At 35.3% G+C, this 14999-nt stretch overlaps 1 protein-coding gene across 1 annotated transcript; it reads left to right on the top strand.

The window, feature by feature from the left end:
* Positions 1-5439: 5439 nt before the first annotated feature.
* Positions 5440-14499, top strand: LOC113092678 (DCN1-like protein 3). Its single transcript, XM_026258388.1, has 4 exons — positions 5440-6253; positions 7858-7929; positions 9917-10460; positions 13204-14499. Exons 3-4 carry the CDS (start codon positions 10030-10032, stop codon positions 13664-13666), a joined length of 894 nt encoding a protein of 297 aa, XP_026114173.1. The 5' UTR covers positions 5440-6253; positions 7858-7929; positions 9917-10029; the 3' UTR covers positions 13667-14499.
* Positions 14500-14999: the final 500 nt, after the last annotated feature.

Genomic DNA, 14999 nt, shown 5'->3' with positions numbered 1-14999 from the left:
TGTTTTTGTGTAAAGTGTGTTCATCCCATAGGTGTAATGGTTTTTATTCTGTACAAACTGTATATTCTATGTCCCTTCACCAACCCTACACCTAACCCTAACCCTCACAGGAAACTTTGTGCATTTTTACTTTCTCAAAAAAACTCATTCTGTATGATTTATAAGTGTTTTGAAAAATGGGGACATGGGTTATGTCCTCATAAGTCACCCTCTCCTTGTAATACCTGTGTCATACACATGTCATTATACAGAGTTGTGTACTGATATGTCACAAAAACAAGATCTCACACACACACACACACACACACAAACACACACACGTGGAGGTATCTGGCCTCAAAGGCATTTTTCCATTTCTCTCCTAATGAAAGCTGCTCCTCTGATCATCTCCTCTGTCTCACCCCTCTCTCACTTTCACCTGGTGACCACAGCATCCCTTTCTCACCCTCCTCCTCACCGCAGCGACCCACTCAGCCCGTAAACCAACCCACCAGAGCCCACATCAAATATTAACCGCCCCATTAATGAGTTTTCCATCGCTCAAACACACACACACACACTCTGCCATAATTAACCGAAAGCACTTACCATGTCTCACTACTTAAATCCACACGGCGTCCACGAGTGACCTCTGAGAGACAGACAGACAGACAGACAGAGACCACAATCTCAACTCCCTGAGGTCTGGACAGTGACGATCACGTGTCATACAACACATGTGTGTTTACATCCAATCTGCAAGAAACGATGCTGCATTAATATTCAGTGTGTTTGTGTTGGGGGGACGGGGGGTGTGCGTGTGTTAATATTTCATCTCTTTATCAAGTTACTGGTGAATGTGGCTGTTCTGAGCTAAAGTGTGTGTGAAACTAGATCTTGTTTCGGTCTCTGTGCCCCTGCACCATGAGCTCCAGTGGACCGCTGGGGGCTTGTCTGGGATTCGATCTCTGGACCTCTGCATCCGAATCAAGACTCATATAGTAATGGAAGTAAAAACCATTGAGACACATTCTCAAACTACTTAGCAATGTATACACTACTGTAGAACATTTTAAGGTTGTACTATTTTTAACTGTTTTTGACTGACATACTCATCATTTTACCCAAAAACTGCTGTAAATATTGTGAAATAGTTTTACAGTTTCAAATAAGTGTTTTCTATGTGAAGCGATTGTAAACTGTAATTTATTTCTGTGATGCACAGCTTTGTTTTCAGCATCATTCCTCCAGTATTCAGTGTCACATGATCTACAGAAATCATGAAAATATGATGATGATTAGAAACATTTCTAATTATTATCAATGTTGAGAACAGTTGTGCTGCACAATATTTCAGTGAAAACTGTGATAGATTTTGCTTTTCGGGATTCTTTAATGAATAAAAATGTCATGAGAACCGCATTTATTTAAAATACTTTTTTGTGTTGTGAAATTATACATTTCTTTGCTTTCACTTTTGATTCATTGCTTTCTTGCTTCCTTCCTTGAATAAAAGTGTCAATAAAAAAAACAAAAAAACATTACTGACTCTTAACAGTAGCGTATATATTTGAATCAGGTTTATTATTGTTAAAAAAAAAAACTAAAAAAAAAAAAAAATAACATAATAAATAATAATAATAATATACTAACTAAAATATATATATATATATATATATATATATATATATATATATATATATATATATATATATATATACATATATATTCATTAATTAGCTTTAACTTGATGTACTAGAATAACTAAAACCAAAACTGAAGTAAAAATCTTTTTTTACATATTTAATATTTAGACATATTTAATTATATATATATATATATATATATATATATATATATATATATATATATATATATATATATATATATATATATATATATATATATATATATATATATATATATATATGACAAAAACACACTAATACAATTTTAACAATAATTAAAATGAAGACTGAAATTATACAAATAAAAATAAAAAACAATAAAAAATAATAAAGACATTTAGTATCTCAATACTAAAATATTTAAATATTTGGCAGTAAACCTAAAACATACAATCAATGACATTAATATATTTCTACAATTAACAACATCAATACTTTTATATTCTACTTTTTTTTTCTTCATCATGGTTCATAATGGTTTGTGGGATATGCAGTTCATAGGTTTATAATTTAATCTTGATGCTTTCACTGGAAAGGTTTTTCCTTTAAAATGGTAAAGTGATTAAAAAATGACTTCTTTTTGCACATTTTTGTTTCCAAACTGTTAAATAGACAAACTATTATGCATTTGCTGACTTTCTTTAAAAAATAAAAAGAAGAAAAAAGTTTAACTTGGCCTCGATGAATATCCTTCTTTTGTTAAACAAGATTTAACAAGATTTGTTGCTGTTTTGGAGAGAGACAGTGACTTTTCGTCTATAATGAAGAGCAGCATGAACATTCTTTAAAACATCTCGTTTAATGTTCCACAGATGAAACCAGAAGGCAATGGGTTTGAAATGACACAGAGTGAGTAAATGATGACAGAATCTCATTTTTCAGGTAAATGTTCCCTTTAACGTCAACTTCGTGAACTTTCAGGTCTTAGATGGGAAAGGTTTGGGATGAAGGAACAGTCTGAATGTCACCCAAACACACAGAAACATGCAAACGTCTATCCTGTGTGTAATATCTGTAATAATCAGTCCAGTTAAGAAATCAGTTAAAGCTATTAGTGTTATAATGTCTGATTCAACTTCATGGAAAGAGAAGAGGGAGCGAGCGAGGGAATGTGTCGTCTTGTATTTGCATGCAGCGTGTTCTAAATGTCTTTATAGATGAAAGACAATTAAGGCTTTAGTCATCTAATTACATGCTTTCTCTCTCTTGCACCGTCTCTCCCACTCATAACCATTTCTATTTCCAGAACTGATGTGTTATCAAGTTCATGCATGAAATATTACGTATGAACAGGTTATATACAGAAGGGTTTAGCTGTGATGTGCTATAAGCTGAGCTGTGAAATTACAGTTTTATGGGTCAATACAGTCAACATATTAACCCTTTCTTGCAGGTTGCTGCATGGTCTTATTGTGCACTATTCAAGCGGCATGCTATTCTAAAGCACAAAGTGTTTTTCTTTTTACTTCCTTGAATTTGTAAACTACGAAGTACACTGTTTATTCAAAACATATAAAATCAAGTCCTGAACTACATTTTTTTCTCTTGCATATCTTTTCATGTTTAAATCCCTTTCAAATGGGTGCCAGAAATGTCAACTTGTCATACCGTGCATATAATGATGACAACTTTTTAAACAATTATTTAGACTTTTTTGCATGCACAATATCATTCAAATGTTTGGGGTTGCAATATATTTTGAAAGAAGTCTCAAGCAGTAATATTGTAGAATATTTTTTCATTTTAAATCAGCTGTTTTCTTTGTGAATATATAATAAAATGTAATTTATTTCTGTGGTGCACAGCTGTATTTTCAGCATCATTCCTCCAGTCTTCAGTGTCACATGATCTTCAGAAATCAGAATAATATTCTGATTTGTTGCTCTGTAATGATTAATTATTACTGGTTCTCAATTATTAATAGTAGTCTTCACTGTCACTTTTGATCAATTTAATGCATCAATACTGATTTACTGACTTACCTTAACAATAATAAGATTTTTTTTTTTTTTCTTGAGCAGCAAGTCAAAGAAATGCAGCCCTGGTGTGTTAGTGTAAATCTGACTTCTCTTGTCCTTGAATGTTTTGCTGGGCCTGTGTGATCCAGTGTAATCTGTGGTGTAATCTAGTTGTGAAGCTTGTCTGTCTCCTTGTTTTGACATTTGAAAGCAGTAAACACAGAAGTCATGTTTATTTGATGTTGACAGTGATTGAGGTAGATGATCTATGTGTGTTGGATCACTCACTAGTGTCTGATCACTTCTACTGATGACCTTGTGTGTTAGTGAAAGTACGTAAAGATCTCTGTGACTAAGCGATGTCTTTGTGCACAAGTGATTTCCAGCTAATGCAGATGATTAAGGTGTGGAATACAGAATAACTGCTGATGGGACGGTAGGATTGTCCTCTCTCTCTCCCTCTGAAATAATGCACTCTTTACTGTATGTGCTTGTTCTGTAGAGGCCTGGAGATGAATGGCTCTTGTCCGCTCACAGGTCCTTTGCCAGTTGTGTAGTTATTTATTTAGAAAGTTTTAATAGCGTAGCCTCAAAACACACACTCACTCACCTGTAATCACACACACACACACACACACACACACACACACACATGGTGCTAAATAGTGCATTAGAATCTATAATCTAGATCAGGACAAGCAGAAAACACACACACACACACACACACACACACACACTCTCTCTCTCTTTCTCACACACACACACACACACACACACACACAATACAATATGCTGTTATACTCCATATAGCTTCATATACAAGTCAGAAACTAAGCTTTTTTTGCACATGCCTATCTAAAGGGTTAATGGTCCCACCTAGTGATCAACTGTAAAATTAACAAATTTTACCTCTTCCCAAAAGGGAAAACCACAAACAATCAAGAATGCATGATTACATGGTGTCATGGCTTTGCAATCAAAAAATGTCGTTATAATGGAAGTCAATGGGGCAAAAACAGCCACCAACAACAAATTAGGGAGAAAAAAATTAAATCTAATGCTGCACAAAAACTATACATCAAAGCCAATCTTGTTACTAATCTTTGACATGCCCAAGACTGTTATAAAAAGTAAAAAAAAAAAAAAAAAATCCAGCCACAATTACTTTTATATTGAAAATAAGTCACTTTGTGTGTTTTTTTTCCCCTAAATCAGTGACATCATTTATGAACTTGGCAATTAAAGAGTTAAAATCTTGGATTTTTAAAAAACATTTGGTAGTTTTGATCAGGACTGAGGTTGATTAACAGATTTATCCAAATAAAAAATTGGAAAAAAAAAAAGAATCTAATACATTTTTACAGCAGTTTAATTGAGTGGATGTTTTCATCCCGAACATACCGAAAGGGTAGTGAATTTGAACAATCCACAAGGGATATATATATCCCAAAAAAATGCATGAAAATAAAAACCAGGTAAAAAATATTCAAATGTTTTAAAAATAATAAAAATGATAAAAGTAATAACACAATTACTAAGAGTTAATCGGAAAATGAGATGACAACTGAAAATATAAAAAATACCAACTTATTCAAAATAATAATTAAAATATATAAAATTACTATAAATATGAATAATATAATTCTATATAAATAATACTAAAATAACACACACACAGAGTCAACATTTCCATCAAATGTATTTTAAAATGAACTTCAACAGTTATATCTGTTTTAACCTAGTTAACCATCTTTTTTAGTGAAACGGCGACACTGGGTGTTCACAAAGTAGTATTACAACTACAATTAAATATCTAATGTTATTATTTGAAAACTATTGACAGTTTTTAAATGGCTCTACAGTTACAGTTACGTATTTGTATTTGCTCCATAAACGCTTTGTTTGACTAACGCCAGTGAATCTCTATCTCGACTTTCTGTCACCTTTGCTTTATTCAGTAGGAGTCTATCTGCCCGTCAATAAAACACATGGCATCTATTCCTGAGTAGAGCACATATATACTTGATGTATATATCTATGGAAAGAGCAGTGCGGCTTGTCTTAAAATCATAGGCAGTAAAAGAAAAAAAGGTGAGAATCTTCCCACTTCCGCACTCCTGCGTCCTCGTGCTCGCGAGTGGTGACGTCTTGTTTCGAACTAGTCCTTAAGGCGCTTATGTTGCGCAGTCAGAGAGCCGTGGGCTGTTTGGTGCGGCTGTATATGCGTCGGCTTTTGCGCAGACCTTCTCGAACCCAAACAAAAAGAGAAACTGCGATCGATCAATCAGCAGCCGATCTGCGTCTCTGTGGGTCCGTGTTGAGTCCGTCACGACCATCTCAGACCCCTAGCAGCGACCCCGAGGAGTGTGAGAGCCGGTGAAGGCGGAGGTTTTACCGGAGCCGGTTCGGAACAGCGCAGGTTCGGTTCGTGTTCGGTTCTTTAGGAAGTGATGATCAACCATGATCATCTCCTGACCCAAAGGGCATCAGAAGCACACAAAGAGAAAGCTCTTCTCCTGCGCAGAGATTCAGAACCGATCCGGTTCGCCCGGAGGGCGTGATTAGCTTTAGCTTTAGCATGACAGCAACAATGCGCTGATTCCGATCCATTTCATCATCTTTCCACAGGTAAACCAACACAAAACACCTCCACTTCACATCTCTGTGGCATTTCTGACCTAAATCCACACATTTTAGAGTTGAACTGAAGTTCGGTGTGTAGAAATGAACCTCTCTCATCAGAAGCTAACCAGCTAAGCTGCTAACATGAGCTCAGCTCTTTAATAAAATACTTTATCCGTTTCATTACTCGCATACAGTTTCATATTAATACTATCAGGATAATTCCAGAGCGTAGTTAGTTATGACATTTGTTGTTTTTGCTGTACAGACGGATAGTTAATCGTATTTTAAAGGAAAAGTTTCTCATTTATACTGACAAGAGACTCTAGCTGTTTACATAGACAGTATTATCACATCCCTTAAAATGATGCTTATATATAAAACTGATGGCCTAAAATAGTGTAGGTTTCTTTTAGATGCTCAAAATTCCACATTTGATTGTCATGCACCAAAATGTTGACTAGATTGACAGCATCTGTGCAGGAATCTCACATAATAATATAATCGAGATTGTGACATTGCCTTTCATTGACATTAAACATGAGTTTTTATCAGTAAAAAAAAGAAGTACCATGCTGTTACTATGTTTTACAGTGGTTTAACCATGGGAAAAAACTATGTGCATGTGGTGCTAGAGGGGGTCTGATGAAAAGTTTAGAGAAAAGCTTAAAAAAAGATAATTTTTCAATAAAATACATATTTTTATTGTATTTGTTGTAATCTATTTTTTAAATATATAATAAGAATGATTTAAATTAAGTGTAGATAAGATTAAAATAAAAAATGCAATAAAAAAATTATAAATCAATAAAATTAAATAAAAATTAGATTGAAAATTAAATACAAAATACATTAATAATTTTTTTTAAATTAGATTTAAAATCTACAAATACAAAAGTTGTAAACCAAAATACATTTAACTGTACAGCGCTATAATGAGAAGAGAAAAAAAACCTGATTAGAATAGCTGAATAGAAACTAGATGTTTTCCAAATAATATTTTAAACATTATTTTTTTTATGGAATAAGTTGTATCTCCCTTCAATAAACCTTGCAGGAATTATCATATTTATGGGATCATTTATAGTAATAGTATGTTCTTTTGGATAGCCACTGATGTACCAGTTTATTCTTATTTTAGCTTTGGAGTGCATGTAAATACCAAGGTAATTTAATATGCAAATTCTATATCATGCAGTTCACATCAAATGACTAATTACTGCATTTATGAAATATATCTGTAAATGCAGCACATAATGGAAGTCAGTTAGGTGGCAGATGCCATTTGTTGTTGATTGTCCACCTACAAATGCAAATTTGTTCTTGCTCTTGACCTTTGACCCCCAGATGCTGGCCACATCTCCATCTGATGTGTGTTGCTATGACGATGACCCCTGTCAGGTGATGTGTCGTTTAATCGATACATCGGTCATGTAACCCAGCTCCCGTTTACCCTGTTTTATTTAGGCTGCCTCGCGGGTGTTAGTTAGTTAGAGCTTAAGGAAACCGTTTCCGGTCTCGTGGTGTGTAAGAGGTGTGTTGTGTAGATGCTCCAGACTGTGGTGTGGCGTGTATCAGTTCCTAACAGTCTCTGGTTTTCTTGTGCTCAGGCTCGTGGATGATCCGGCCGTCTCTATGGAGGTTCCTCAGATGACACGTGGCTTCAGTGCTCAGGGATTTGGGTGAGTCAGTGTGTCCCGTACTACACCACACACACATGTGTGTGTGTGTGTCCTGATCCACACTGATGCTGTCCCTCTGAGCACATCATTCTGCTGCTGGATGCTGATTGGTCGATGCAGTGTTCCGGTTTCCATAGAGACACAGTGTTAAGGGTAACTTATGTGTCACCATTAGATGTGCTAGGATAAGGGTGACACTAATTTTTTAAATGTTATTATTATTATTATTATTATGATGGAGCAACAGCTCAAGGCAGCTGCATGTTAAGCATAGCAATGTCATAAATATACACGCTCACTATAAAATAAATATTAAATAATAGAATTATAATGAATAATTATTCATATAAATAGTCTACTTCATAATTTTTTAATAATCTCTCTTAAAATATACATACATACATACTATATATGTATAGTATTCTTTTTAAATAAAGTAAAATATAATGATATATAAAAGTAGTTCTAAATATGAGATAAATATTCTACTTTATAATTCTGTAAATATCCTCTTTCATAATCTCTCTCTATATAAAATTATTTGTAAATTTAAAACTAAGTATAGTAAATAATGATAAATTATTTTTAAGTTAATATTCTACCTTATTATATATATATATATATATATATATATATATATATATATATATATATATATATATATATATATATATATTATATATATATATATATATATATAATATATATATTAATATTATTAATATGGGGTAAATATTCATATTATGTCTTAAATGCTTTCTTTATAGAATTAAAATGATAAACAAAATATTAATATTAATTATAATTAATAATGACTGATTTAAAGTAAATATTTGACTTTAGTATTTTGTGAATATTTTATCTTATAATGTTTATCATTTGTTATCCCATCCCAGTTTGTTATATCCCATTCTAATTGTGTGTGTGTGTGTGTGTGTGTGTGTATATATATATATATATATACACACACTGTTAGGCAAAGGTTATAAACTGATAATTCGGCATGTCGTCGAGGGTCTTTGCACTGATTCGTCTCTTGTCTGATTATGGCACTAATTAATTTTTGACACTTTTGTATTTTATTGCTGCATTCAGAATCAGATTGTGTTTTTTAATGATATGTTTCAAAGGCATAACAAAATGTTGCTCATAAGTAAACTCAACTAAACAGCTAGAGAAAAATTATTTGGTTTTTAACACACAAAACAAAGGCCAGAAACGAATGAATTTTGGACACGCATGGCTCTCATTCCTCTGAAGAGACACAGACGGCTCGTTAGTAGCGTGTTATTCTGAGAACTTCAGAATAGTCTGTGCAGGTCTGTGTGACTCGCCCTGGCCTAATAACACAGTTTTTTGGGATGTTTGCTCATGTGATGTTGGAAGCATTAATGAGTTCTTTTATGTAGTTAGGTAGCCAATCAGAATGCGGGAGGAGTGATGGCTCCACCCCCTGACTGTTTGAATCCCTACTCATGCTGTCATACACTGAATACTAGTTCAGCAGCCACAATGAATAGATTTCCCCACACTGGTTAATTAATTAACGTCCCGCCCTGCCTCTGATTCACTGACAGGGTGCAATCTAGAAACTGCTTTTCTTTGTTCGGCAGGATAAGATTCATGCAAGATGATTCAATGGGTCGGCTTTTCCAAAAGAGGCAGAATGAAAATAAAAAATCACATGGAATAGGGAGTTTTAACCGCGGTGAGATACGCCGTCTGTTGGCTGTGTGGAAGGAAGTGAAGCTCTAGGGAACTTTATGTTTGTGGCCCTGAAAAGAGGAAGAGCATACGTGTGATATAGATTCATCTGATCGTCATCGTTCTTTGGAAGTGGAATAAAAAGGGTTGTGAAATCCTCCTCAGTCTTCTTTGACATTTAATAAACATGAACACAAAGCATAATAGACCCTAGACTTCTTTCAGTGGCGCTTTGAAATGACTTCTCCACGATGATGAATCTTTGATTTGACTTTGATTTCAGGGCATGGTGACTGCTGTCCGTCAGCCAGAGCAGCGGCGTCTAGCAAGGGCCGTCTGGACCTGAAGGAAGACCTCTGAGACGTGGACGCCCAGGGCGATCGATACGGGAACGAGATGGGTCAGTGTGTGACTAAATGTAAAAACCCCACATCCTCTTTGGGCAGTAAAAGTGGCGAAAAGGATGCCGGGAAATCGCACGGTAAAAAAGGAGGTGGTTCAAGCGGCACGCACACAGAGGAAGTGGCCAAGTCCTCCGCCGATGTCATATTCAATGGCACCAAAGTGTCGGAGGTGACCGTGGAGAGCAGCACGGCTCCGGCCGTCTCCGCAGAAGTGCAGCGGGAGACGAGCGCGCAGGACGCTGGAGGAGTGTCGCTCGCTCAGATCGACGACTTGTTCTCCTGTTATAAGGACGAGTATGAAGATGCCATCCTGGAGGAGGGGATGGAGCGCTTCTGCAACGATCTGTGCGTCGATCCGGCCGAGTTCAGAGTGCTGGTGCTGGCGTGGAAGTTCCAGGCTGCTACCATGTGCAAGTTTACAAGGTGAGTTCTGATAGATACTGTCAGTAAGATTAAGTCTCTTCCGCTCAGCCAGGCGGCATTTATTTGATCAAAAATACTATAAAAATTTGAAATATTTTTACAATTTCAAATAACTGTTTTCTATTGTAATATCTTTTAAAATGAAATTTATTTCTGTGATGCACAGCTAAAATTTTTTAGCATCCAGTCTTCCGAGTCACATGATCCTTCAGAAATCATTCTAACATGAGGAAACATTTCTTATTATGTTAAAAACAGTCGTTCTGCTTTTTATCCTTGTGGGGATGGTGATATATTTTAATTTTCAGGGTTTTTTTTACATTATGAAAGTCTTTGCTGTCACTTTTGATAGTTATAATGCATCCTTGCTGAATAAAAGCATTAACTTCTTTAAAAAAGAAAAATGGGAGAATGCAATCTTAGAATGGATCTTGGATGAAACAAAGTCTCAGCTTTAAATTCTGTTATATATGTATTTATTTTTTAGAAATTCAAACAATAAAAACTGTTTTTTGACTGCGATGCGTCACGATAGATCACCGTAGCACCTCAGTTCAAGCGGCACATGAACCGATCATCTCTCTCTCTTTACTAGTAGTTATAGCACAAAATAAACATGAATGAACATTAGAAGGTGGGAAAATGCAATCTTAGAATACAATGCTTCATAAGAACTTTTTTTTTGTCTGTGTGTGTGCATGCTCTGTATGTTATTATGCTATTCAAGTGTCATTCAGTGTAGGTATCCCAGAATGCAATGCACAAAAATTGATCTTCCATTTAATGTGCAACAGAAGACCTGGAAGTGACACAAGTCATAATTTGTAACCGTTCTTTCATCGTTCAACGGTCAAAATTAAATTATTGCGCCATAAGCAATGCACTAATATTGCATTCTGAGTTCTACAGCATTGCATTGTGGGTATTATAAGGTTCTAATGCAAATGCTTGAAAATGTCAACGTTCAGCTGAAGAAAGCGAAGCAATAAAGAGAGATGTTTTCCCAGAGTTCTTGTTGAATAGCAGTGGTGAGAGGCGATTAGTCAGTGCGGTTCAGCCAGAAACAGACAGAAGATTGCTTCATCATGATGGAGTGTTGCAATGACGGCATTTGCAGTTGTGGGTTTTTTCCTCTATTTGTTTGACCTTAATTTTCAGAGTAAGTCAAGCTACAGAATCGGATTACTTTTTCAAATAAATAGTAAAGTGGGATTACTTATTTGAGCAAGTAATGAGAAGCGTTACTGTAGTGCAAGAAGAAATATGTACATGCATTAACTCGCTTTACTTGCACAAAAACAGATTCATTATTCCTCAGTTGTTGAGCTGTGTCCTCTACTATACAGATCTGAATTTACATTCAGCCTGGGGTTTATTCATTACACTTTTGAAATGAAAGGGCTTTGACATTTAACAAAAACAGAACTTTTTATATTAAAAACAAACAAGCAAGCACAGATGAGAAAAAGTAATGCAACAGTAAAGTAATGCATTACGTTAGACAAAAAGTAACGCAAAGCCCCGCCCCCCTTAGTTACTTCTGCTATGTCCGAAAGCAATTGCGCTTTTACACCACACATCATGTTCTCACGCAGTGAAAAATACTCATCTCTTCCTCTTTACCACTAGTTATAGCACAAAATAAACATGAATGAACATCAGAAGGTATCTCGTTTCAGCCGCAGAAAGACATCAGTGCACTCCGCTTTTCAAGTTTAATCCACCAACGTTAATCTACTCTCTTGTCTGTTTTTGTTTTGTTGGACAAAATGCCAGATTCAGCGTTATGATTGGTCAGATCACCTGTCAGTCAAACTCCTGGCAAAGGGTCAATTAGTTACTTTAGGGAGTAATGCAAAATTGTATCGAATTACTTCTAAAAGTAACTTTCGACAACATTGATGTTGATGCACTAAAATAACTGGTGCTGTCAAATGATTAATCGCATCCAAAATAAAAGTTTTTGTTTACATAATTTATCTATGTGTACTGTGTATATTTATTATGTATATATAAATACGCACACACACATGCATGTATATATTTCCGAAAATTTAACATTTATATATTAAATATATATTTCTTTATAAAATAAATCATATGAATATTAATATAAACCTGTAAATACTACATTCAAATATTTTTCTCAATATATATACTGTATTTGTGTGTATTTATATATATATATATATATATATATATATGTATGTATATATATGTGTGTGTGTGTGTGTGTGTGTGTGTGTGTGTGTGTTTGTAATAAATATACAAAGAACACACACATACAAAACAAACAGAAACATTTATTTTGGATGCGATTAATCGCGATTAATCATTTGACAGCACTAATAAATAACTACAACTGAAAGAAATATGAATAAAACCTACAGTATATAGACTAAAAATAGCTCATAAAAAACAATAAAAAAATTAATGAACTTTTAACTAAAATTAATAAAAATGCATATGTATATATGTGACCCTGCAGCACAAAAGCAGTCTTGAGTCTTTGGAGGATATTTGTAGCAATAACCAAATACACATTTTATGGGTCAAAATCTATCATTGTCTGATATACAAATATTGTCCGATCCTAACAAACCACACATGAATGGAAAGCTTCTTTATTATTGATTGACACTTCAGACTGGTTTTGTGGTCCAGGGTCACACATTACACCACATACAGAAGTAAAATGCATTGCAAATGTTGACTGAAGATGTTTTGCGCTTGTGTGTCTCAGGAGGGAGTTTGTGGAGGGCTGTAAGGCGATCCAAGCCGACAGTATCCCGGGCATCTGCTCTCGGTTCTCTGTGCTGCTAGAGGAGTCCCGTGGAGAAGAGAGTTTTAAAGATCTCTACCGCTTCACCTTCCAGTTCGGGCTGGACGCCGAGCAGGGTCAGCGTTCTCTGCAGCGCTCCATCGCCATCGCGCTGTGGCGGCTCGTCTTCACACTGGACACGCCGCCGCTGCTGGAGCACTGGCTGGACTTCCTGTCGGAGAACCCGTGTGCCGTGCGCGGCATCTCTCGCGACACCTGGAACATGTTTCTGAACTTCACGCAGAGCATCGGCCAGGACCTCAGCAACTACAGCGAGGACGAGGCCTGGCCCAGCCTCTTCGACTCCTTCGTGGAGTGGGAGATGGAGAGACGGCGGAGAGAACAGTCGGACTCTGAGACCGCGGCCGTGTGGACGGGAACTTGAGGACGGATGCTTTTGGGATGGTGGTGAATTCTGGACGATGACGTGCGGAGGTGTTTCTGAGCCCGTCACGCTCCATCCTGTTATGAAATTTTCAGTCTTATCGCGTTGGGCATCCCGGTGTGCACTCAGACTTTTGTTTTAATGAAAGGGCTCCAAACGAATAGTTTTTTTTAAGCACTTTTATTTAAGTTATTGCTATTGTTCATTTCATTTGTTTTAACGTTCACATTTCATCCAGAGCGGTTTCTTCTTGATAATATTTTGGAGTTGACCAACACGCCAAAGAAAAGGGAATTCTGTCAGCTGCCTACCGAGTTCGAACACACACACACACACACACACACACACATGCATGCCAGCATAAATGCTGCAGGGAATGTGTTTTAACGGTTATTTTTGGTTTGAGGGGTGTGTGGTGGTTCTGTTTAACATCAGATTTTGGTGATTGATGTCCTGGAGCCCTCAAAACCTCATTTCTCACACGTGCTTCCCTAATAGTTTCTGACTTTATTAGTTCTTCTCATTCACTTCTCCTCGGATGCATTCATTCATTCTCATGTATTCTCAGTGGTCAGATGTGTGAGTGGGAAATACAGTCTGCTGTGAGCTTTTACTTTTATTTTACTGTTTACATTATTTTTTTTTTTAATTCAAAGTGATTTCATTTCAGTCTTTTTTTGTCTGGTTTTATATAAATGATACAGTTTATAATGAATAAAAATGTGTTTAACATTTTCAGTGTCTTTTTATACTGATCGTTTTACGTTGGATTTGAGAGAGATTCACTTTCTGATCTCTGATGTTCAGTGCATCTGTGTAGCAAGCAATTGGTGGTTTTTTTTTTCTTCATGTACCTATCATACTTCTTAATATATTGGGTAAATTGTGTTGTTACATGAAAAAAATTTAAATGATAGAAATCCTATTAGTTTTCTTTCATTTCAAAAGATTAGAAAATTTGAAAAAAATTAATTTAAAGAAAAACGTACAATTCCAAGAAAAGCAATCCAATATTTATTTTAACTTTAATCAAAAATTTATTGAAACTGGCTTTACTTTTTTTTTATCTGGATCAGAAAATATTTTATATATATTTATATATCTTTCTTTTAATAAATATTATTATTGCAGCATTCAATTTGTATTTTATGAGTATAAATACGCATAAACAGACCAAGTAATGTTACCTAACCAACGTTTAAAAATTACATAAAAATAAAACGTGTCTCATTAGACTTATTAAACATTTTTAGTTAAGTAATAAGGTCAGTAGTGCTTGTAATATCCAAAGAAAATTGTTAATGGATAAAAACACTTTATTTTCAAATGATTG

Source organism: Carassius auratus, unplaced genomic scaffold, assembly GCF_003368295.1.
Source record: "Carassius auratus strain Wakin unplaced genomic scaffold, ASM336829v1 scaf_tig00214714_1_2670353, whole genome shotgun sequence".
Taxonomy (NCBI): domain Eukaryota; kingdom Metazoa; phylum Chordata; class Actinopteri; order Cypriniformes; family Cyprinidae; genus Carassius; species Carassius auratus.
Note: the sequence above shows the minus strand (reverse complement) of the source record. Positions and strands in the feature narration are given on the sequence as shown.